This window comes from Phalacrocorax aristotelis, chromosome 1, assembly GCF_949628215.1.
Source record: "Phalacrocorax aristotelis chromosome 1, bGulAri2.1, whole genome shotgun sequence".
Lineage (NCBI taxonomy): Eukaryota > Metazoa > Chordata > Aves > Suliformes > Phalacrocoracidae > Phalacrocorax > Phalacrocorax aristotelis.
The window spans coordinates 4,714,910-4,740,598 of NC_134276.1; the positions used below are offsets into that span (position 1 = coordinate 4,714,910).

At 43.4% G+C, this 25,689-nt stretch overlaps 1 protein-coding gene across 2 annotated transcripts in view; it reads right to left on the bottom strand.

Annotated features, from left to right (window-relative positions):
- The window catches only part of NARS2 (asparaginyl-tRNA synthetase 2, mitochondrial), a 54,749-nt gene that overhangs the window by 22,575 nt on the left and 6,485 nt on the right, over positions 1–25,689 (bottom strand). For both annotated transcript variants that reach the window (XM_075075865.1, XM_075075784.1), the window contains exons 5-6: positions 22,598–22,678; positions 13,360–13,460 (exon numbers count right to left, since the gene is read on the bottom strand). In XM_075075865.1, the coding sequence (XP_074931966.1) occupies positions 13,360–13,460; positions 22,598–22,678 (182 nt within the window). The remainder of the gene's footprint in view (positions 1–13,359; positions 13,461–22,597; positions 22,679–25,689) is intronic.

Sequence of the window (25,689 nt, forward strand, 5' to 3'; positions counted from 1 at the left end):
ACCTCTCCATGACTCACTGACGTTGCACAAACCCTATTCAGCTTTCACTGAACACCACTCATGCTCAGAACACTTTTTGTAGCTGTCTGGAAATAAAAAAATTACATTCTGCAGAACCAGATCACTGGAGAAGCACCCGGCCAATTGCACCAGTCAGGCTCCCCTCGCCCAAATCCCTTCACATGTGTTTGGCTGCAAGGTCCGACCTTTATGGGTGCTGTGACACCCCAGAGCCCAACAGAGCAGAGAGAGTCCTGCTGCTGGAATTGGTGAGCTGGTGATAGCCCTGAGAAGGGACTGGTGAAGCCCAGCAGGATGGATGTATGGTGTACAGGTTGCAGTCCCCCTCTAGTGGCAAGACCAAAGCTTGTCGCTGAAAGAGCCTTTTAGACAACTGGGATCCTTTCACACAGCTAAAAATGGTTCAGTTAAAAGGGGTCCCTACTGCAGAGAACACCTCTGGGATACCATTTAATGCTGAAGCAATCAATGCATTTCCTATTATGAAACTATTTCTCCAGCAACCTTCTTGGCAGTCTATTTAAATACATCCTCTGTTGTTCTACAGTCACACCATGCTGCGTTACACAGGATATAAAAGCCTTCTTAATTCTCCACTTTATTCATAAGAAAGCTTCCTATTAAACAGCAATATACCTTTAAAAGTTTTCTTTTTACCGTGGGGAAGCTACACTCCAAGCGATACCTTTTACACTGTGGGCTATGAATGCTTGGGCTCCTGGACATCCTCACGCCAGCAAAAGCTTCCTGAACAGATGCAGTGAGAGCTGTGTTTCCTCCCATGCCGCATGGGAAGCAAACTATGATCACGGCAAGAGCAAGCTTCAGAAAAATCATGGACTGGGCAGCTGCTCTCTTTGGTGCATCTTTAACTTGACATCATTCTTAGCCATAGACAGTGTGTAGGAGAAAAAGAACCTGATGAGCAGAGATTAAGCAGTTTAACACTCATGAAAGGATGTGTGAAAATTGCTAGGGTTGGTGGTTGACTTGCATCTTGCTCTGCAAGCTTTCAACTTCAAGAGGATGTTCACTGAAGTTTCAGCACAGGCTAATTTTGTTAAACTGAAGTTTAATAATGCCACAAACCCCAGCATTTTTCCTTTGCCCCTTATGGAGGCATCTGCACTGCAAATAAAGGAACACACATATTCTGCTTCACTCATCTCTTTCCTCATGCCACGTGATGGTTAAAGGTTACATTTGAAAGAAACAGCACTTTCTTTTTCCTTGAGTTGCTAGTAGTAAACACACGAGAAGGAAGTTCCAGATCAAGACTGTGAATACATAGCCTGGCTGTAGGTTTCTTTTTCCCACTGGCTCTGCCTTCCCAGCTCTAACAAATACACTTTCCAACAAATACACTTTCTCTCTCCACTTTGCTCCCGTACTTGCACTCTCTCACACATGACCACAGCATCTACAATGCTAACCAGATTTTGCAGCAAGTATCTTTCCTCAAGCATCATTTTCAGCATGCCTCTTCCCTCTGCTGCCTCTCTCGCTTGCTGCAATGTTACTGTAAACTTCTGCCGTCACTTGATCATCCTCCTTCAAACTGCCCTTTGCTATAGGTCTATAAAACCTCAGCAATGTTTAGATAAGTGATGCAGCAAGACTATTACTCACTGCACAGGTCAGTATTATCTCATCAGTTCCTTGTGGTCCCCCATCTGTAGCCATCTGTTGTCTTGGGTTATAGAGAAACGCATGTTCTTCCTCACAGCCTTGTGAGGTTTTTTTTTCCATGCTCCTACAGCACCTGGCACAACAAGGTCTTGGATCCAAAGCTTAAAAGCCTCAACTGCTATAGCAAAACAAACAATAAATATTAAACAATAATTCACTCAGCCAAAACTGTTCAATGTTTAAGGCAGAACTGGTCAAGAACTTTTGCTTACCAGGCCATGGAGGTTGGCCTGCTGTGGGAAACAAGAGAGACAGGTTCTTGGAATACCTGTGCCCATGTTTCAGGCTTTTGCTAAAATATTTCAATTTGGGACTCTTCAGTTAAATAATTTTCCCTAAATAAATCAGATTAGTCACACGTTCAGACTGTGACTGGGCCAGGACTGGATGCAAGACAAAAATATTTTGAAAAGCTTGCAATTACTGGAGTACCCACCCAGGACTGCTGGGTTTGATGTGCAGGTCTCTTAATTTCTCCCTGGCATGAAGTTTTCAAAAAGCAACGCCTGATACCGACTGGCTAGCAGGAGATCCTGTCCCACAGAGCAGCAGTCTGGCTTCAGGGAGACACACATTTCTCAGCTGCTGTCCAGGCACAGGCACTGACACTTCACTTAGCGTAGGTTACTGTGGCAAGTGAGAGTCTCCAGCAATGCAGGCTGCTACGAGCACTTTGAATTGTACTTGTTTCCTACTGAATAGCAGCCCAAGCATGACAACTAGGTAATTATCTTCCAAGGGGCTCGCTGGCTGCAAGGTACCTAGAAATAATAAAAAAAATTTTACAAATCCTCATTGCTTCAAGATGTCAACCGTGGTCAAATACTTCAGTCACAGATAGATTTTGTGCTGCAAGAATAAAGCCTCTCCGTGCCTGAGATGGAGCTTTTGGGGAAGACAAGTGCAGAACGACTCCCACAAGAACTGATTTCAGTCTTTTCTCAGCTCTAGGCATCCTGCTGGGACCAATCTTCTCTAACTTGTACATTGAGCACCACGGAGCACAAAACGAACCATTAACACTGCAACTTCATGGACTACCCCAAGGCGCTCAACAACAGCAGGGGAAAAGGCTTTGTGACAGCCTGCAGAGAACCTAAAATCACTGCTGTAGGGCTGAATTTGCCTGCCCGCCCCTTGGAAGAAGGAAAAAAAAAATCCAAACCCCCAAACCCAAAATAAATCCCCATCTGCAGGGACGGAAGGAATCATTCACTTCTCAGGCTAATTGTAAAGTGAAAAGATAGACACAAATAACTGTGAGAACTTCACCACAATCCGGGGACCCTGGCAAAGGGAAACTAGCCAGATGTTATGCTGGCAAAGCGATCAAAGGAGCACAGTAAATGCAAGTCATCTGGTAATGGCAATGCAGCACTGACCAGAGGCCTGGACATAACAGAGAAACACAGCTAAAAATACATGTAGTCACTATTATCAACTCTAAGAGTGGACAATTATTGTTCATCCAGGCACTCATATACTGTTTACTGGGCTCTGCCATTCAAGACATTAAGCAAATGCATGCTACACAAATCCGACCTTTATTTGTACTTCATCTGCTATTAAAACACATAGCAGTGTATCAAATCACAAATGTATCACACTGAGCATGTATAAATATATTTGAAAAGAGGGATGGGAGCTGACTCTGCTCCAATTTCATGGTACCAAGGGCAAAACCAGTCATTTTATTCTGTGTGCATTCAGCACCTAGCACAATGAAGCCTCAGTCCGGGGCTGTGACTCCTATGCTCTGCGATGCAAATAATCAATCATTTAACATTCCCAGACCTCTGCAAGACTTCCAGCATTTAAAAATAACTTGAAAATTCTGGCTAAGTCTCCAAAAGTGCCTAGGTCAGCTGGGGTTGTGGGCACTCAAGAGTCTTTCAAATAAAAAACAAAAAATCAGCAGTGCTAATTCCTCATCTCCAACAAAAGCACACACACAGGAGGGGAAAAAAAAGCAAGCCCAATAATCTGTCCAGCCTTTTTCCTTAGCCATTACAGGCAGAGCAGTAATGTCTGTAATACTGTCCTTGTACGTGCTACCAAAGGACACAAGAGAGTCTTTGAGACGAGTCCCTTTGCAGTTCGCTTCACCCAGATCAGAGCTCTGGACAGCAAGCCTGAGTGCATTTATGCAGTTCACAGGCACTGCCAGGGTCGACACCAGAAGAAGGCACAGAGCTGCTTAACTAATTGCTCCCTTTCTGGGACTGTATTTTGCTCTGCCCAGTTCTCTGGGAAAATCTGAGAGCTTAATGTGGAGGCCAAAGGAATACCCATAGCGCTCCCTCTGACCCACTGAAACATTGCAAAATCCAGGGCCCCATCCTGCAAGACGCTGAGCTTGCTTGCCCCAGCCCAGCGAAGGGCTGAGCCACCTTCTAGGTGCAGGCTCACAAGAGTCCCTTTGGATGCAGGCAGCGCTGGGATGCATTGCTGGAGCACAGCTGTATTCTCCACGGACGATCCACTGGCGGAGGCTCATTCTTGCACAGGCTGCGTTTGTGATCTCCATCCTATGAACACCCAGGAAGAGAGAAACTTTCCCCTTTTCACCCTTATTTTACACGCTTTGAGAGCTTTACGCCACCCAGAATGAAAGCTCATTTCATTTGAACTTGTTGACAATTCATTATTGAGGCAGTGATAGAAACCAATAGAAAAGTATAAAGTATCTGTGCCCAAAGCTGCTTAAAATCATCTTTTTAATTAAACTCACGCAATGTTTGTAGGCCTGAATGTCTCTGCCTTACTGGCAATCTTTACACTGCAATCCAAACATAATTAATTGTGCTGATGGTTCCCAAGCCAGGAGTGCATTGTGCTCCTTTCTGCGCCAGGACTCCATGCTGCTACTGGGGTAATAAAGAATTATTTGTGCTGTCAAACCAAGGGGATATAACTCTGAGCAAGGCTATTAATCAAGAAGATGCAATCCCTGCACAGTCAGCTTACAGCCTATGCCAAGGTCACACCACAAGGTAGTGACACAGCTGGAGGCAGAAGCTGGTCGCTGTGACTCAGGGCTAAGCGCTAAACCACACCAGCGCATGCAGCTATTCATTTGTACCTGCCCTCCTCCTCACCCCCAAATACTACAGGTGTCTGCATAAACACAAATGCAGTGATTACTCTGAAAAGGTCTGCAGTGAAGAGCTAAGCTGGGAGGTGATTTGTGCCAAATCTTATCTTTGGCCATGCTAAATGAACACAACACCTGACCCTGCAATGCAGGATGTTCCCCTCCACCATTGTCCACCACCAATACCCCCCCATGCTCCCCCCAGAAAATCTAGATTGCAAGAAAATCTAGAAACAATAGCTTCTAACCTAAGGACAGAACAATACATGATGTCAGCAGAGAAGAAAAGGAGAGCAAGGTGACCCTAAAGCCCAGGAGCTTGGCTTTGTCAGCCACACTGTCCTCTCCCTTAGGAAAGGAAGAAATTAATAAAAGTGAGCCATCCAATTTAATTCCACTCTGTTCCGGCATGACCATATTCATTTTGAGGATGGAAGACCTGCCTGCTCCATTGAAACAGGCAGATGACTTTGCTCAGCTGCCAGGAGACACCAGCTGGCTGCAGTGCTTGACCTAAGCATGATTTGGATTGCTCAGGGATGCTAAAATTTTTATGTTGCAAGATGTTCTGACCCGACACAAGAAACCACACTCACACAGACAACCATTCAAACACACCGATCCAATGCCTCCAGGGTCTGGTTTTTAGAGGAGCAGGAAACCCTAGGCTCCTAATGGTGCTAGCAAGATACAGGTGCCCAGTGCTTAGGAGAAGAAGAGAACGTTTTACATCCTTGAACTGGGTAGGCTGTGTTAAAATGAAACCTCAGAGTTGGACAGAAATACCTGGTTTTTAACCTCAATGTAAAAATAATACTCCCATTAGCATTGTTTGGTCATTTGGATTTTGCACAGTGAAAATGCATGTTTCTGTTGAAAAGGTGGTGGTGGGGACTGAATTTCATCCAGAAAAGAAGCAGAAAAATGAGTTTTAAAAGATTCCTCACAGAACGTGCCACTTCTGCCTGTCCTCTGAGGAAGCGCAGATGAGAAAAGCTGCATCTTGACAAGAGCTTTTACAGCAGTACATGAGGCTTAGGCCTGGGCAGCAGAGCTGGTGTGCTGAGTGCTAAGGTTTCAATTCATGCTGCGACAAGATGGGACTGTACTTCCTTTTGTAAGCAGCCAAAAATAAATACATAAATTAAAAGAAAAAATGCTGTCTAAGTTCCCAGACAGGGACTGGGAAGTGCCAAACTTCCCCCCTCCCTGCCCCAGCCAGTCAGACTGAAGCAACACAGCAGTTTCCCCTCACTGCAGCCTCGGAAGGGCAGAGCCCTGCCATGCCTACAGGGCTGCCTGCGCAGCAGCACCCTCCTGCCACGCTCCGGGACTGGCTCTCCCCTGACCCATCCTCTGCTCCTGCTTCAGCAGCGAGAAAGAAGATGGGACAAGGATCCTCCGCAGGTCACCCACCTCTGCTTGGAGACAATTCAGGCACACTTGAGTAATTAACAACATGACCCATATACGCTAATGATCTGGCAAAGTACCCCGCACTTTGTTTATTAAGCCTCACAGCACACCTAGACGCTGTATTCTGTGTTTACAGATGGCAGAATAGGGGAAAATAAAGACACAAAGGAAACAGAGTTATGCAGAGCCACACAAAGCTCAAAGAACTCATCAGCCTGGGTCCCCCGCCCTTTCATGCGACACTTTTGTAGTTTATTCTCAGTGGAGTCCTGTTTTGTCCTAGTTTTGATATTATTATTTCTAATTAAAGTCAATAAAACGACCAATTAGCAATGATAACTCCAGCTGGGCTGATGAAAGCCACCAGAGTAGTTACACGTTTATTCAAATAACCATTTCCCATGCCCTGGCTAACAGAGATCTTCTACAAAGGAGCGATATAAAACATTTCAAATATTTAAATAAAACAGGGAGCAAAGATCTCTTTGAAAACTTAATCATTCCAGTGACTCCTACTCTAAGCCACAAAAATACATTACCAACATGGGGAGGGGAGAGCAACTGTGTTAAATCTTTTTCCTTTCAGAGTGGAAAAAACACATGTTCTCCATAAACTGCATTATAGTAGCTATGAAAAGGACTTCTTTTTTTAATCAATTTTTTTTTTTTCAGACGGACACATGTTCTACAAACCCTGCAGATATGAATCACAGCAAGAAAGTGCATCAGCGAGTGTATTACTGCACAAAGGGAGTCATGGTTAAGGCCACATTTCAAAGTTCGGGTGTAACTATTTATACTTTGCAAGGCCTCAAATTCTACAGGAACTAAAGAAAGTAAATAACTGTACTAAAACAAAAATCACTAAAAGCTATATTAAATGCAACACGTTCCAGCTGACTATGACATGTATCTATATTCTACTCCAGCACAGTGGCAGCAAACCGTGAAGAAATTCAGGGCACACAGTATTGGATTTTTAAGGAAGGCTGTGGGAGCAAACAGGGATGGAGCTGCCTGCCCTAACATCTCATACTGGAACCAATTCTTGGGGCATGGTGGCTCCCTGAGAAGCAGGAGCTGCAGCCTGAACAGCCTCATAAGCAATCAAGTTTGGCATGGTGTCGTAAGCCGCTGACAGTCAGCTGAGCTGCAGTAACAGGCTGCCCACAGGCTTCTTGCTTGCCTCACTGATAAAGTAAAACAAGTTCACAGAAGCCACCGTGAATGTGGCTACTATGGTATGGGGGAAACACACGGGCAGAGGGTTATAACTCACTATTGTAACTCACAAAGCCACAGTTTCTTAACCCCCTGCACCTCTCACCGTTTTGTCTGGGCACACGCATGAAGCTGAGCTGCAAGGCCCTACACAAACCTGGATGCTGTGATCTTCTGACACGCATCGTACAACACCTTCTACTGTTTCAGACAGGGATAGCACGATGTTCAGAGAAGGAGAAAGGTCCATGCGGTGGATTCAAGACAAACAGAACGGTTTATCTCAGCTTACTTGTAAAAGGACCGCCAAGAATTTCAGCTGATGACACCTTTCACCAGGTAAGTGTAAAACCTGCTCTTCTGTTGCTACCTGCACATGATTTTTATAGTCAGGAGACAAAATATTAAGAGCAGGTAGTCCAAAACGCTGCTGGAATTGCATTCAGCCTGTCACGCACAGCTGTCAGGGACATGGCTGAACTGCAGTTACTCTCAGCACAGTCACCATGCTTCTTGCAAGGGAATTACCTGCCTCCCCTCCCCAAAAAGTGGGAAGGGAGAAAGGACCAACAGCATATCCATGCGGAGCGTAAAGCTCCAACCAGCCAAGCAACCCTAGGCTCACTGTTGCACCAAAGTTCATGCATTGAGTCTCCCAGTAACACAAAGTCATTAACAATCACTGCAGCAGTCATGAACCAGGCTGAAGTCTGTGGTAATTGATTAAAACCAGACATGTCAAGGTTGCTTTTTATAGCTCCAATTAAGTGTTAGCCTAATTAATGGAAGTTAGTGTGCTAATTATAAGAGTCTGTTTGTGAGTCAGACTCAAACAAATGTTGCGCAAGAAATGTCAGAGATTTTTTTCAGGCATCCAAGATAAATAATTACACTTATTTTTGTTAATTCTTAGCAACAGGAATGTTATACAAGTGGACATCATTACTGCAGCTGCATTTAAAAGTATTTAAAATTGTACAATGTAGAACAAATATTTGCTTGAAGACAATGCAATCTGTTCCATCATTAGCAAGTAATTTTGGAATGAAATTTTAAGGCTGCATTTGCCAGACTGCTGAAAACGAAGACTCTTTTATGGAAGGCGGCCCCAAACACATCTCTTCAGCTCTGCAGTGTTTTCTTGAACACCGACCCAAAATGGCAGCACTCTGTCTCCACCTCATCCATGCTTTGAAAAGCAGTGAAGTACTGGCACTTTAAAAGTGAAATCAGTGTGACTTCAGTATCTTCGGAAATCAGCAGGAAATTCACTGCTTTCAGCTCTCTACAAACTCAGGCAGATACAGCTAAAATGGTCTGGATGACAAGAGTTTTTTTGAGCCTCTCTGCAACCAGAAAAACCAGTCGCAAGATTGTGGAGAATATCTGGAATAGGCAGAACACTGGCAAAATCCATGATGGTTTAGAAATCAAGGTGATGTGCTTGAGGAGAGGGGAGTGGGATTATATTTCAACTAAACCAAGTCTGATAGCTAGACATTAACAGGCAGATGTCAGTATGAAAGGCTGAGTTTTTAAGGCAGAAAAATACAGGTCCTGGGGAGAGATGCTGAACTGAAAGCAAACCAGAGAGAGGATTCACCAAGATGGTCTTGTGGATGAGATTGGTGGAGAGGAAAATGAGAATGAAGCCAAGAATAAACTTAGGACGGAGTAACTTAGGCTGGAAGGGACCTCAGGAGGTCGCTGGTCCAGTCTTCTGCTCAAAGCAGGGTCAGTGAGAAGTCCAGACCAGGTTGCTCAAGGCTTTATCTAGCTGGGTCTTGAAAACCTCTAAGGATGAAGAGCTCACAGTCTCTCTCAGTATTCTTCCCCAATGCTTGACTGATATCTGTGAATTTTTTCCCCTATATCCACTCAGAACCTCGCTTGTTTCAACTTATCCCCATTGTCTCTTGTCCTCTTGTTGTTCACCGTTGCAGAGAGTGGGTTTGTCTTCTTGATAACCTCCTTGCAGGCTGCTATTAGGTTGCCCCTGAGCCTTTTACCCATTTGCAGAGAACTTCAAGAGAACGTGAGACAAGAGAGGAGAAACCTACTGAAGGTCTGGTAAGAGAAAACAGAGCTAGGGAGAGCAAGGAATGAGGAGAGAACTTATTCTGCGATTTAGGGAGGGGATAGCCCCCAGAGCTTTTAGGAAAAGCAGTTTTAGTTAAGCTCATGATGCAAAAGGTAGAACAGACAATGCCTGGGATGAAACATGGTTCAAGGAAAATCAATGCAAAACAATGGTATAAACTATTAGCAAGAGTGGCTGAAAGGAGAGGAGCAGGTAGAGCTTCTGGGAAGCTCAGACGGGTGAAAGGAAGAAAAAAAAATATGAGTGAACACAGCCAGTGAGCTGTACTTCTTGGCAACAATTGGTTTTGGCTGTCTCCAGTGTGCCTCTGAATCATCTTCAGCTATCACAGACCCTCCAGCCTAGTTCAGGTTCCCAAAGGGGCCTTTATCCTCACTGGGGGATCATGGGGCAAGGAAATACCACGAGGACTTCACAGCAAACCAATGACATTTAAAACCAGTTATCAGGACACACACAGTCCTACAAACTGCTACCACATACACTGGTTACTGACTCATCCAAGACTGAGAAGGCTGAAGCGGAGAGCTGTATTACTGAATAAAGACTTTTCTGGAGACCTTAAAGAGCCTATAGATTTACAGCAGCTGACAGTGATTCAGGCACGCTGAGCAGTCAACCTAGACGCCATCACTGCAAAGATGAACTACAATGAAGTTAGAAGTTGTGCCAACTAGGCCGTGTCACACGGAGAAACAAGATGAACTTCTCTGACCTTGCCTTCAATAACAAGTATACGCAGCACAGCAGTAAGTCAATAAATGCAGGAACACCTCTCTTCCCACTTTCCCTCAAAGAAAAAGGTTAAACCCTCACAAATAAGTGGCTCACTGTTCTCCCCTGTAATCAGGAATAGCACCAAGCAGCCCTGCTGTAAAATGGAACCCTGAGCCCAGGACAACACACAGGCACGGGTATTCAGATGATGCCTCATGGGCCGCAGATGAACTCTCAGCAAGGGCAGCAGAATACTTAGTTCCAGACACATGTGGTAAGCCTTCTCTACACCTCTCCTGCCCAAATTTTTCCAACCACAGCTTGGAGGTCGCTCACGACCTCTGTAAAGCTAAAAGCTAACTCCAAACAGGCACGGCTGCCTAGTTGACTTTCTGTTCCCTAGTACATAAACCCCATGGAGAAATTCCTCCCTGCCTCTCATACCTATCCTGCTCCACCCTTGGTTTCCAATGGACTTCTGCAGGATCTGCCTCTGCCCTCTCACATCCCCCAGCAAGTCACAACAGGATACGGGCCAAGATCGGATGGGGAAGGGTCTCCCAATCATTTCTACTGTGGTTTCCTCCCACAAATTCTTAGGCACCAGTTGTTCCTGAAAGCCTTAAAACTGCAGTGAGTCAACATTTTATTTAAGGTAAAGGGAATTTTTTGAACAATAGTTTCTTTTCTGGGTATGAAAAATTTAGTCTGGCTAAAACAAAGGGTAAATTTCACAGGATCAAATCCAAAACACTTCAGTCTTCACTGTTTTTGGCTGCTTTGTTTATTGGGAAGACCAGAACATTTCCGCTTTGGGGAGGGGACTTCCACTTCTTCCCCACTCTGAAAGGATCATCACAACACATTCATTTGCCAAGCAGCTCTGGTTACTATTATGCATGTACATTCTTTGATCCTGTAGGAGTCCCACTCAGAGTAAGACCCAACTTGATAATCACAACTAAAACCTTCAGAGTATCTAAAGGGTTTCACGGCATCTAGAGGGTTAATACTGCAATGTATCATTACGATGCTTCAGCATCCAGAAGAGCTTGATCTATGAAGACTGAAGGGATTCAATACCACTTGATCTGTAGGCCTCGAACTCAGTGTGCTTAAACAAAATAAAAATAAAAGGAGCAGGTTCACAGAACAGATACGCCCCATTATGATTAAACACAGCTTATCTAAATTTAGATGGCACTGCATCCATTTAAAAATGTCTGTAAGAACAACATGCTACCGTAAAATAGGAACACGAAGCTGTAATATTGTGTACTGCATGCTGAAGAGCATTGATTTTTTTACACATCCTTAGGGAGCAAGGTGCACCTGAGTGACATCAGTGGAAAAAGTGTTGAGCAGACAGGTCTTGCACCTGCCCAGTTTAGCCTTCTGCTCCATCCCTGAGCAGGCTGTGTACTATTTAAAGGAAACAGACTGATGTAAAAGAGTGAGATTGTATTTCAAGTTAATCATTACAATCCGTACTTTTTCTTTGGACTTATTTGATTTGTAGAATTACGTCTTTCAATAAAGGTCACAACGTATGATGGTCAATTAAGTCTAACACGTACAATCGCATGTCATCCCATCTTCTTTCAGGGACACAAAAACTCCACCACCCCTACAGTTAAACAAGCCTCTTCCTCATTAACATTCACCAGCTAATGCCTGAGATGACGCATCAGCTTTTGGCTGCCAAGTGACCTGTGCTTCTGTCACAGCAGCCAGGGCACCACACGAGAAACATCCTGTCCATCGAGAGCCTTTAGCCTGACTATTTCAGCAGCCCACAGCCGCCTAGGTGGTCTGAGAAGAGACACTGTCTCTCAGAGATAACAAACCAGGCAGAAAAAAAAGCTTTTTGAAGAAATTTATACCTTTTGATTTATAGGCAAAACTTGCCCTTTGAACAATTTGACTGCAGCTATTTAGCAGCAGCCAATTAGACTGTGCAATGGTGATTAAACAAAACCCCAGCTCAACATTTCTTATTTGGTTCTCAACATTGGATATGAGGCATGGACAGTAAATACTAAGACTATTAGAAATACTCATTAAAACCTCCACATGAAAAAGCAGATCTTCCAAGGTTACATTTTCTAAAGCTAGGGTTGTATCCCTCTCATCTTCAGGAGGTTTGCACTGGACAGTAACTAATCACCTTTAAAGAAGCCATTTTAAATCACTGTAAGTGCATGACGGCCCCCCTTGGCAAGTGGCAAACAATTGCAGTGCTACCTGCCTGAGACCTGGTTTCTGACAGGCTTTATCAGCATTCAGCTGGCAGGCAGTAATTTGGCTGAAGCACCACATCTGAGGAGAATCCACATTGCAAGTGCCCAGAAAGCCGTGACTTCAAATAAAGGATTGTTCCGATCTGACTCCATCTGTTTAACGTAGTAATTTAGTTAATTTACTGGGAAAGTTCAGCATAGATGAGGACCAAACCCCCTAATCAAAAGGAACCATCTGACAGACTGACACTTTCACCCCTAACAATCTCAGTGAAATATTCACATTAAAAGCTTACGGATTTTTTTTTTAATCAAAGTCAGTATTAAATATTTGACTGTGATCACTTTAGTGGCTAGAATGAACAAAGCACCAAGTGTGAAAGCCGTGAAACAAGAGAAGTGAGAATGGCAGAAGGAAGAAACACCACAGGAAGACTGAATGAGACAGAAAAAGGAAGCTTGGGGAAAAAGGAGTAAAAAAGAAAAGGAATGTGACAGCTAATATGGAAAAGGTTTTCTTGCTGAGACATGCCAGATATGAATGACAAAAGACTCTTAAGGTACTACAGTTATTAGCAACAATCTTACAGTCATTCCCATGAAGATTATGTCTCCATCCAATATTCCCAATCCATGGCAAGCAGAAGGAGACTCCTAGTATTTAAAACTAGTTCATAGACCAGAATTAAAAAGCAGTCTAATTTTCCCCTGCCTAGGCTGGCCTCTCACACCATCATCCAGTCACTGATACTCAACTAGTTTCTGGCACACATGGCAGATACCTAATGGATACCAATGGGGCAAAATTACTGACTGAGAAGATCCCACAGGCCAAGCCAAAAACTTCTCATTTTACTCACCCCGCCATCACTTCCAAATGGAGCTGGCCAGAAACCGTCAGGAAGGCGGGCACATTGAAGAAATGGGTCTTCTCCGCAGATTCCCTTGCCTCATTTGATGTCTGTAAGTCAAAACATGAGCAAGAAGTTAGACTGTTGGTGTTTGACTAAAAATCACAGCTCCCAGCTTATTTTCCCTTTTTACTCTTAAGAAATTCCATGAGATTTAACCCAAACACTGCCGAGATGGAATCCAACAGTGTAGTAAGTCATACTACAATGCTCAGAATGCTCATACTACACCTTTGCTCAGACTGCTGATGGGCTCTAAAACCTATTAAAGCAAAACACATTAAGGAAAAAAAACCCTCAAGATAAAGCATTCCTGGTGACTTCTCTTTCTAGGGGTCTGATGCAAATAATGTATCTGTAGTGAAAAGCCATACTTTACGTGAGAAACACTATGGCTCCCACCGCCACTTTCAGTGACTTACAAGGGTATGGGTTATAGGTATCACAACAACTTGCAGAACAAGTTTGTGAACAGCAGGACGTACCCCCAGTGTCACCAGCAAAGCTTGGACATGCCAGCACAGAGGAAGGATATGCAATTCTTTCAGACATTTCTCAAACTAACAGGGACTGTAAACTGGATCCCCAGCAATTAGTTTTATCAGTTCAGCTGAGAGGGAAGTAACTTGTTAAAAATGACACAGCTTTGTGGAGTTTGACTGCCCAGAACTTTGCGGGTAGCACAGAGTTCATACAAAGCTAAAAGAATATGTGGCTCTTCACTTCTCACCTCTTGCCTTTGTACGTGGGTATGTCAGGAGCTCTAAGTTTTACTCAAAGAATTGTGTAACTTACATGTTTAAACATCCATGAGCTGAATTAGGAATGACATTGTAGAAAGGAAGGAGGTAACAAAACATAAAATGAAATGTCGGGAAGAACATATTCACCATTCTACAAGCAAGTCTAAGAAAAATAGAGGTAGAAGTGCAGGTTTTCTAGAGTAGCCCCTGATTTTTGGCTCCCCAGTATAGTAACATGAATATAGCTAAGGGCTCGTCTAACTACAAGTTTGGGAGCAGGTGGAGAAACCACATCCCATGTTTCTGGGAAATGCAGACATACAAAAATGAAAATCTGTCTGGAACATCTGTTGAGGAACGTTTTGCCCAGCAACATACAAAGGAAAGATCATAGAATCACAGAATCATTAAGGTTGGAAAAGACCTCTAGGATCAAGTCCAACCCCCAACCCAACACCCCCAGGCCTCCTAAACCATGCCCCAAAGTGCCACATCTACACGTCTTTCAAATACCCCCAGGGACGGTGACTCCCCCACCTCTCTGGGCAGCCTGTGCCAGTGCCTGACCACTCTGGCAGGGAAGACATTTTCCCTCATATCCAACCTAAACCTCCCCTGATGCAGCTTGAGGCCATTTCCTCTCGTTAAATGCCAGTCTATAAACCCAGTCTCCAACTGTAAGTATTGGTTTTTCTCTTTCCTACCAAGATGAACAGTGAGGGGCAGAAGGGAAGAATCTCTATCATTTGGAAGTCAGAAGCTTCACGCAGCATTGCCTTCAAAATTCAATTTCAAGTCTGATGAGAAAAATGGAGGAGTATTTTCCATGTCAGGTACACACACTTTCAGCAGACTTAAAACCAGTGCTATTTCCTTTTCACACAAAAAATTAATTTGTTTCCATTGCAAAAAGACCAACAGTGATCAGGAAAAAAAAAAAAAAAAAGGAATGCAATACCCTACAACTTGTTATTCAGTCTTCAAAAAAAGCAGAACTGAAACAATATGGAGTTGGAAACATCACCATTTACACATTATACAGGCACTTAAAACCAAACTACGTTTCATTTCAGCTTTTGTGTATTTTTTTTTTCAAGTCACCAGATATTTTAAGCATAAAAAACTATGAGTAATGGAAAATTTAGCAAGTTCAGTGTTTCATTATGAAAAATGGTCTAAAAAAATCCCTATTAAAGCGATGGAATATTTTTTCTTTTTAATTTACAGGCACAAAGGAAAAATTAGAAGACCCTTATACTGAGCACTTTAGAAGTTACTTGAGCATAAAGACTATGCTTCACCATTTCCCTGGCAGACACCAAGCTGACCAAAGAAAGTCACCAGCCTGCATGAGGCAGAGCACTGCCAGCAGGCTGAGGGGATCCCTCCCCTCTGCACAGCACTGGTGGCTCACAAAGATGGCTGGGCGAAGTGCTCACCACTCCGGTACAAAAGACACGTGGACGTACTGGAGTGAGACCAACAAAGGGCCACAAAGGTGATTAATGGAATCTTTCACATGAAGAGAAGTTGAGAAAGCTGGGACTGTTCAGAGTGGAGGAGAGGTGGCTCAGGGGGATCTTATCCATGGGTATAAATACCTGATGGAAGGGAACGAAGAAGGAAGCAGACTCGTCTCAGCTGTGCTTGCTGAGATGAGCAACGGCACAGATATTAAAAAAAGACACATGAAATTTCACCTGAATACAAGAATAAACTTCTATTTACCAAGAGGGTGGTCAAACACTAGAACAGGTTGCTGATTGAGGCTGCGAAGTCTCCATCTGGGGAGATATTAAAAACTCCGCAGGACAGAGTCCTGGGCAACCTGCTCTAGCCGACCCTGTTTGAGCCCAGAGACATGGATTAGACGATCTCTAGAGGTCACAATTCTGTGACTTTTAAAAAACCATGAAGACAAATGAGATTTTTGTTTCAGCATTTTCTGTATTTCAGTATCACCCCTAAGCTTTGGAGGAGTCAAAGGTTCATGAGAAAGACAGAAGGAAGCTTCCAAGCTAATCTGAGGTTTGGCTGATCTACATTCACTTCCAAACCAATGCTTTCTTCCAAGATAAGTCTGAAATACCCACTTTTCGAAGTGTAGTTCCTAGGAGTTATGCTAAGCGTTGCTAGCTCAGCTAAGTATGCCACTGCCTCCAGCCACCCTGCTCCCCACCTCGCTTTGTCACAGGGAAGTTACTAGGCTCAGGCTTGTTTGCCACCCTTTGATATTCTACAACCTGCCATTTTTCTCAATGATCTGGGAGGTGTTGCTTTTGTTCTCAAAAAGCTGGCAGTTTTATCACAAGGCAGTTTTATCTCTTCACAGCATCACCATAAAGAAAAGAGCAAGCTTGCCTCGCTCCAGAGATCAATGGAGATATGACAATTTGTGGCTGTAACCCCAGGACTGCTTCCTTTGTTTCATGGGGTTTGCAGTTCTCAAGAACCCAAACAACACCACCCAAGGTTGCAGAAGCAGGCCCCTATTGTTTTCTTCAAATAAACCCAAAACTGCTCAGAAACAATAAGGATATTAATAAACATACAAACATCCACATAACAGCCTCAGAGACATGGCCAGAACACTAAAGAGAAGAGCCACGTACCACTCCCGTTTCTCCTAGTGCAACCGTAGTTCAGCTACATTCCTTGTTCCACCAGTGAAAAAATCCTACCTAATCCTGTAGGATGCGACTTCTAAACAATGAGAAAGAAACAGACTGGAAGCAGGAAAAGAACAGAAGAAATCAGCCATGAAATCTCAACACTCCCCCCCCAAATCCACAAACAGGATACAGCTGTCTCCAGGAGCTGGGGCTGGGTTTATTTATAATGACTTTGTGTCATTTTTAATTCTCCAAATCAGATGTAATCTCAGGGAGACAAAGGGAAAATAGACACAACAGTAAGCGACTGGAGGAAGAGTGTGAGAAAATCTGCAGCTCAACTGGACTTAGAAAAACCTGCAGCCACTTTCAGAGGCCACTGAGATCCTGAGATGCCTGCCTGCATGGTGGGCAACTCCTGGATGGGTTCCAACAGAAGCTGAAGAATGAACATTGCAATATTTAGATAAAATTCTACTCCCCCAACACCATCCTATTGCCTCGCCTCTCCTTAGCTGCCCACTTCCTCTCCCTCATTTTGAGACACAAAGCTTGATGAATGGGTGTTGTGAGCTGCAAAAGTCAATCCACTTACTATGCAGGGAAAATGAAATGCCTCCCTTTTCCTTCAGAAGGGACCCCTTCAGCAAGGGGGTATCCTGTAATTAGCAAATTCACACATACAAATACTGACTAACCCACTTGTTGGAGTTGGTTAACTCCACTTTACACATTCAAGCACAGGATCAGGCCAATGTTTTCAAGTGCCTGTGCCCCAGATTTAGGCTCAGCCTTTTAGATGAAGCTTGCTTCTTTACTGTAAACAACAACAGTCACCAGAAGACAAATAATAAATAGTAGGTGATGCTATCCCTTCACTGCTGACACTGAGCGAGATCATTTTTCATGTCCGTGACTAGCAAAATAAAGTGACAACATTGTGGTGCTTTTATTTCAATTAGATGGACTTTCCTCCCACTTCCCAAACCCGAAATACCTACTTGATAAAAGATATGGGGGGACTAATGTGTTTGCTTTCAAGTTCTCTCCCTTCCCTAGTCAAAAACTACCCAAATTACAATGGGGAAAAAAGGGAGGGGGAATCAGTATGCAACATCTTGGTGTCTCAGAGTAAACGTGCTATAAACATACTAGGATTTGACATCATCATCAAAGGCTTTTTATTCTCATTCTAAATACGAGAACAACTGGATTTAGTACCTGTTTTGTTCTCCATCTCCTCAAATGTCTAATGATTTAATTTAAAATTATTCCCTTTGATGTCAGTCTTGTATTAACTTTTACTTGAGGCAATTAGCTTCAGGAGAGTATAAACCGTTTGATTCTGTCTTTCACGCTATGCAAGCCAAACGCACAAAGGGATCAGAGACGACTTGAAAAGCTCATAGCCCAGGCCCACAACACCACACTGCTGAAGCTTCACAGCACTGCGTCTTTAATCCAGACCTGTCTTCCATGATGTCCCATTACAAACATGATCAGGTTTTCCTTCTTAGACTTCCAAGAAGTCCTCCTTGCAACTCCAGTCCTAATTCTGATCAGCTGGACTTGCATTGGGCAATAGCAGCTGGTTCTGGTGAGACAAACATCTCATAAATACGGACTGGAATTACAGGCAGAGATGAACCAGGTAGAGACGAGCAGAAACTGGGAGAGCTAGAAAAGGCAAGAGCAAGCCCTCCCTCAGCGCAGTTCCAGCTTATCCTGATCCTGCTGAGCACCTCTCTGAAGTCCCAGTCTCCCAGGGACTGGCTGCTTCCCATACTGCAATGCATCTCTAAGGGGAGAACACCTGACAGACACTAATACTGTGGCACTTAACTGTGATTCTCCCCAGCAGATCCCAGCCTTCCTTGGTGCTAACAAGGCTATTTTTCAGCATTATCAAAGGAACGGTAGGAGTTAGTTTCTGCATCTTCAGCAGCAGGCACATATTTCTGGCACTACAGTGGGCACAGCCATGAACTTGCACCCTTCAGGTATCTAGAAAGTTGCATTCGCTCCTGTGAGCAGGTGGGGAAAAAAATCCAAAAAGCCAACCACCATACAATGTCTGGATATATTTTAGAGAAGAACAATACCTGGATTTTTTTTTGGGTTTATAGTCAAATAATAATGAAATAGCCTGATCCAGACGCTGGGTTCAGTCAGACAACACCAGATACGCTGAGGTACGCACGTAGGAAGAGACAAGCCTGATACAGAACACACAACTCTGCTGGGGGCAACAGGTAGAATGCAGCACTCAAACACAGAGCAAGGTCCCCAGGAAGGAAAAAGGCCCCAGGCAACACAAAATCCATGTGAGATCTACTTTAAAGAGCTGTGAATGCCAATACAGATGTTGTGCTTTGTAACTCACTGCATGCTGAGCTCTTTTAAAAGGCTGCAGCTGGACAGCAGGGAAAGTGGCTGTCCAGGGCCTCTTCTCCACACCAGCTGAGGACAGTCAAACAAGGAAACTTTCCAAGGAGCAAAGTGGAAAAGGCAGAGCAAGAGACCCAGAAAGCAGGGAGCCTTCAACACTGCAGACAGAGCAAGAGGCTACTGAAAAGAGCAGGGAACAGACATGCAGCCGGGTCACAAACACAAAACAAGGGCAGATTTCCTAGGAAGCAGCCCCAGAAGGGAACTGAGTAGAGTTTCTTATAGCATACAAAGCTGCTAAGAATTTTAGACTTCAGAAGAAAAATGCGAGGAAAGGATCTGCCCTGAGGTGCCGAGAGTGCTGGTACAGAGGAATTATTCTCAGATTAAATTAAAATAAAAAGGGCAGTCTCACCCTGCTGATCTGTGTTCTCCGTATTTCAAAAATTACCTCGTCCTACTTTACATTCTACTAAAACCCAGCTTTCAATATTCAAAACTCTTCTGGTGTTTTCAGTAAGTTTACTTTAAAGAAGGCAGCATAAGCAAGAGGCTTCCCCTACTCCAGGGTTCCAACCAGGTGCAGAAATCCACAAGCTGGTGTTGCTGATGTTCTCCACGTGGGTTAGGGTCTGCCTGGCTGTTCTCACACTTCTGGCAGTTTCTCCTCAAACTTCTCAAACCTATACTTTTCAGGTGTAGAAAATCTCAAGTGGAGACTCTCTGGAGTTCTTACTGTCTTGTGATTTATTTATTTTTTAAGATCTCCTCTGCTTACCACCCTCTCTTCACTGTTACAGTACTTCATTTTAAAAATATTTGGCTGAACTGATTTACCCAGCAGAAAGGGAAGGGATTCTCCCCCATCCCAAGTCCTAGTATGAGAACACCCCAGCCAAAGCTATGTACAGACTAATCAGTATGCCCAAAACCAAACAAAGATAATGAGGAAGCTGGACATATAAACAAACACAAATCCTACAGGATTAAGAGGTCTAGAAATAAAGATCATACGCCTTCAAAAAGCCTTTTCCTTCTAACTCAACTTTTTTCTCCATCTCTTCAAGTCTCATGTAAAAACAGACTCCTACTCTCTTCACTTTCCACAATCTCCAAAGAATGCATGGGCCTAAGCAGCCACCAGACATTAGTCAGAGGATTAAAATTGTGCCAGTCAGGAGAAGTCAGCTATTAAAAGGCGAGGGTTCACAGTAGGTGCAAAAGCAGCTTCTACTTGCATCCTAAAGGCTACTCAGTCAAAGTTTTCAACTTATTCCACCCACAGCAGGACAGCTAAACTGGTGAGATTTTTGGTTTTATACACGACCCAAGGGAGCTGAAAAAAAATAAAGGGCAGAAGAAACAACCTGTAAGCAGCAGGTGTATTATAACTACTACAAGTTCAGGAGCAATAGGACACCAATTTACATTGCGGTTGCAACTAGAGGATTGGTCTTAAAACCTTAAGTCCAGGATTTACACATTTTTTAAATTGAAGAATCTAATTTGCAGGTTGATTTCACTGATACCCATCTCCGTAAGTCTTGGCTACTGCTCAAATACAAGAGCAACAGGAATTTATTTTCTCCCTTGGCCTGTTCGAGCAGTGCATTAAGGGCTGGTTTAAAAGTGGCTGAATACAGCAGATGGAGAATGCAAAGATGGTTGGTTTGATTAAAAGCATACAGAGACTGTGGGCTTTGCTGCAAATACCACACCCTTATTTTTATTTCTGACAGCTTCACATGCACGGCCCAAGGAAGGCTTAATCTTCCCCAGCTTTTCACTGTCAAGAAACAGTGTCACTGCTCCAGTGAAGCGGTCACAGTGGGATAGCAAGTAGTCTTGGATCTCTGCTAGCCAAGACCAATTCTGAACTGAGCTTTGCATAAACAAAACGAAGTCCTAAAGGAGGCCAGACAATGAAGCGGTGCTCAAAGAACAAACAGGAAATCAGGGAGAACTTCCCACTTCCCAGCAGCGAGTGGGTTTCTGAAGCCCCTTCTTTGTGGCACAGGCCATTTAATGGGATCTGACTCAACACTTACTCCACACCTTCAAGCACAGCTGTCACTACATTTCTCCAAGACAGGTATTATTTACACCTAAGCAATCACACTGGAGAGAGAGCAAGAGATTTGCCTTGAACTATGCATTCAGTTAAGATCCAGTTTTCGCAAGGTTCAGACTCACACTTTAGCACCTCAGTCAACATTTGCATCAGTGCCTCTGTTACTACCAGCCACCTACGCTGTAGTGCTGCATCCTTTACAGCTTTCAAGTGGATACAATTTGTACCAAAGATGTAATACACTGTACAGCTGCAAACTGTATAATGTTCTCATCATTAAGTGTCACTTGTTTTCACATCTTAATTTGCATGCAACAGCCTGGAACGAACCTTTGGTAGCATTAAGGGAACTCAATTAAAGAGGAACAATTTAGTTTAGCTAATCAACTCTATTGTCCCAGCAAGAAAAAAAGCTGAGCCACATGTACTGGTCTGGAAGGGAATCACTAGTAGCACAGGTTAGACCTCGAGATCCTGAAGAACCAGTACAGGGAGGCTTTTTGTCACGAGGCTGTGCAGAGAGTGGAAGACGTGATCCCACAGCGAGCAACTGCTACCTCAACAATTTTTCTTTGGCTTACAGATGATTCACCAGCAAGGCTGGAGCCAGTAAGCATAAGTGGCAATGGAGGTAATTGTTTGAGACAGAATAGTAAATTTCAAATATAGAAGTATGAAAGGCAGATGGAATTTCTTATGATTCATTGATGTGGGGGCTAGGAACCATGAGAAATCTGTGGGGAAGATCTCAGTGGTTATAACTGTATTTAAGTTTCATAGGAGGTACTGACCCAAGACGTGAAGTACTTTACATAATGATAGATTGTGGCGGTAATTGGGTGGATGGATGGGGAGACTTGGCAACATTGGGGGAGAATTCCAACACTTCCAACAGGAGCAGCTTGTAGGGAGGAATACACACACAGGTGAAAAAAAGTTTTAGGTATTGCTGACTTTCTTTTAAGGACTTACATCATGGTGAATTATATTCCTCATTTCCAAGCTAAGAAATATTTGCATGTAGCAGGCTATCCTGAATATCCCATCCCATCTCTTGGGCTCTTATGATCACATCTTTCTATTTGCCAAGATGTTCCACCTCCCTCTGCTGTTCTTTGTAAACTTTTCCATAGCATCAGGGATAGAAAAACCTCATCAGTACAAAAGGTGCTGATGAATGCACAGAACAGCAGTAAAAAAAAAAAGTAATGCATCTGTTTCACTCTTTCTAAAGTATTAGTTGAAGCAAGGGACTGCTATATTAAAAAATAATCACAGAAGTACGTAAGGACAAACATTTTCTCTAACCTTCAATAACTCCAGAATTGCTCTGCAAGCAAAAATCGAAACAAACTTTACACAACCCCACTTACCTCAATTTGAAAGAGTTCCCCAGCACCTTCACAGTCATTTGATGTAATTATGGGGGTATGAATATGCACGTAGCCATTATCCTGGAATGGACAGAACACTAAAGTTAAGTAGCTAAAGATATTAAATATCAACTTCAAGGATGGCATCAACCAGCACACATCATAACTCCGCTATTAGTCCCCGACCAGGACAGCATAAGTATTCTTTTAGGCAACTCCTGCCTTACGTGGACAAAGACAGAGCACTAACTAAATGCTAGCACAATTTGCAAATCAATGTTTATTATTTGCGCTTCTTCCTCCATGTTTCATAAAGAAATGAAATTTATGCCATTACTATGGGTTTTTTGCAACTGCCCGTCTCCTCACCATTCCCCTTTCTTTTCACCTCCTCCAGTATTTTTACATTTTTGGGCAGTTCCAAACAAATTCATGCCTATGGCCTCAGCAACTGAGTTTCTTCCAGCTTTCTGGAAGCTGGTGGTTAGGCAGAGGACACTCTCCACTAAGAGAAATCATTAAGTGTGTTAGATGACACACACTGCATGGGGGAGAGGCCTTAAAAACACCTAGCCACTTTGAAAATGTCAGTCCCACCTCACATGATCTGACATATCAAAGTCAAACTGATTTCTTTAAGAGACGGGCTATACCCTGGCTTGGTCACGTTCTAGGTACCTGGAGAAATTACCCATTCCCATAACAGCTCATGGATCCAGCAGAGGCCTCCGAAACCAGCAAGGCTGTATGAAGACAGAGCCCCTATTCTCTGGGTTTCTCTAAAGTACAGCCATAGGCTTTTAAATGAGTTGCAACCCAATTTTCAGTGGATAGGTACATAAAGGGGACCTCAGACAATCACATACAGCATGTTAGAGGCAAAACAGGCAACAGGACTTACTAAATGTCACCTTCCCCACTTAAGTCTCACTACAGAGATTACCAGTAGAGCAGAGAGATCATACCTGTGCGTGTCAAGGTAAACAAGAACCTGGAACTAGCCGATTTCAGCTGTGAACAAAGGATTTGTTTTCTCTTGCATCACTGTAATGCCTAGCACAAAGGGAACCCCTTTAAAACCAGGGTGTGCCAGCATTACATTGATACAGACAATCATATAGCACAATCCATTGGCTATTTATGCAAAATACTAATAAAAAAATTAAAAAGGCACATGTTTCTAAAAGCTTGGTTTCACAGCTTTAAGCTGAACAATACAAATTGACCATTCACATGACAGGTCCTGGTCCTTATCATCAACCAGTTAAAAGGCTAAGATGACAGGAGCAGTATTTACTGCCCATTCTGAGAATCAAACAGATTTGGACTAAAAAGCTCGTACAGACATGCAATACAATTGTGGAAGTACTCTAACATGACCTAGAGGGAGCAAAGTCCCTGCAGTCAGCTCTAGGTGCCTTGGTTACAGGTGCAAAGACCTTGGCTTGCCGAGTGACTGGCAGGAGCTCCTCGCTGAGATCCAATCACCACACAGAAATAAGTTTTGCAGCCAGAACTACTTGCTTTGCCCAGGGAAGACAGTTTTGGCCTATCGATACAAAATGCAGGCCTCTGCCACAATCACATATATACTCCAGAGGCCTCCTCATCGTGTGTCCTCCCAACCCTACATGAGTTTTTGGAAAATTGCCTAAATTACAGCAACCGCTACCACTGTAAGAGGAAAGAAGCACATTTCACCCAAAAGATTCCTTACATGGTTTGGAAGGGATTGTGAACTACACAGGTCTGAAAGATGAGAATCCCATAAAACCTCTTGCATAGTTCCCCTTTTAAAAGCTCCTAAAATACTTCAAGTCGCATTACTGGCTCTGACAAACTGGAAGTTGGTTCATGTGCAAAGTGGAGATTGCCATTCACATTGCGACTATTTTACTGTGCCTAGGAACAACGTTCCTATCCCACATGGGCCATGATACTCAGGAGAAGATTCAGAGATGACGTTTTAGCCTTCAACATCCAAACCAAAGGCATCTGGCATTAGTCATTCACTGCTGGAAATGAATGGGCTAAATAAAAGGTTTTTAAAGTTACAGGGAATCTAGATAATTTTGAGTGTGCATTCAAAAAAACCCACTTATTTTCTTTCACCATTAAGCTCTTTACAGCTTTGCACAGTGAAAACACTCCAATTATGTTTTCTACTTATTGTATGTTCTGACATTGTCAAGCTGGAAATGGTAATGTTCTTGGGATGATGTAGGCGGCAATTTAAAAAGACTGCTTGCCTTCCATCAGCAGCAGAGCAAACCAGAGACGTCCCTGGTGCTCAGAGAATCGTGACATAAGCATTAGTAAATATCAGGTCTGGGACTAAATCTTCCTTATCCCTTTAAAAATAACTTTAGCATAGTCGCTGCTGCTAAATTAATGACATTTTATACTTTTTAATACTGCTCAGCTCTTGAGCATTTTAAACAGTAAGATATGTCAGAGTCTGAGCTGGAGGTAATGTGGAGAAGAAAAGTCTCTGTCAGAATAAGATGCTTTTTTGTATCTCAGCTGGCTTCCTTGCGCATGTTTGAAATCAAATTGTTGTAGGCAATGCCATCTAGTGGCTTGACACCAGCGAAGACCAATTCCCAGCAGAGCTGGGTTCTGTCATACGAGCTGGCACAATGCTGAAAGCAACAGCACCTTTACCTGACAAAGTATCTCTACTAGGCTCTTAACAACAACAACAAAATCTTCTAAATACTATGCAATTCCATACAGATAACTCCTAGAGCAAGCAAGCCTTCTTTGCCACTACAAATGACAAATACCAGCGTACTCAGGACCAGAAATTCAATCTCAACAATTCTGACCCGTTCTTTGGGCCACATTAATTACCACATATGAATTTTGTAATCAGAATGCTCTGAATATGATTCTACTCAAACTAAAGCCAGTTTATCTAAGTGAAAACGTGTTTGTTTCATTGAGCAGCTTTCAATGAAAGGGCTCAGCTGTGCTAGAGGACTTAGAACCGCATGGTCTCTATACAGCATCTGGAACCAGAGTTAATTCACTGCCACCACCGCCAGAACAAAGACTGTGCCATGCCCAGAGCTTAAGAGTGACACACCAGA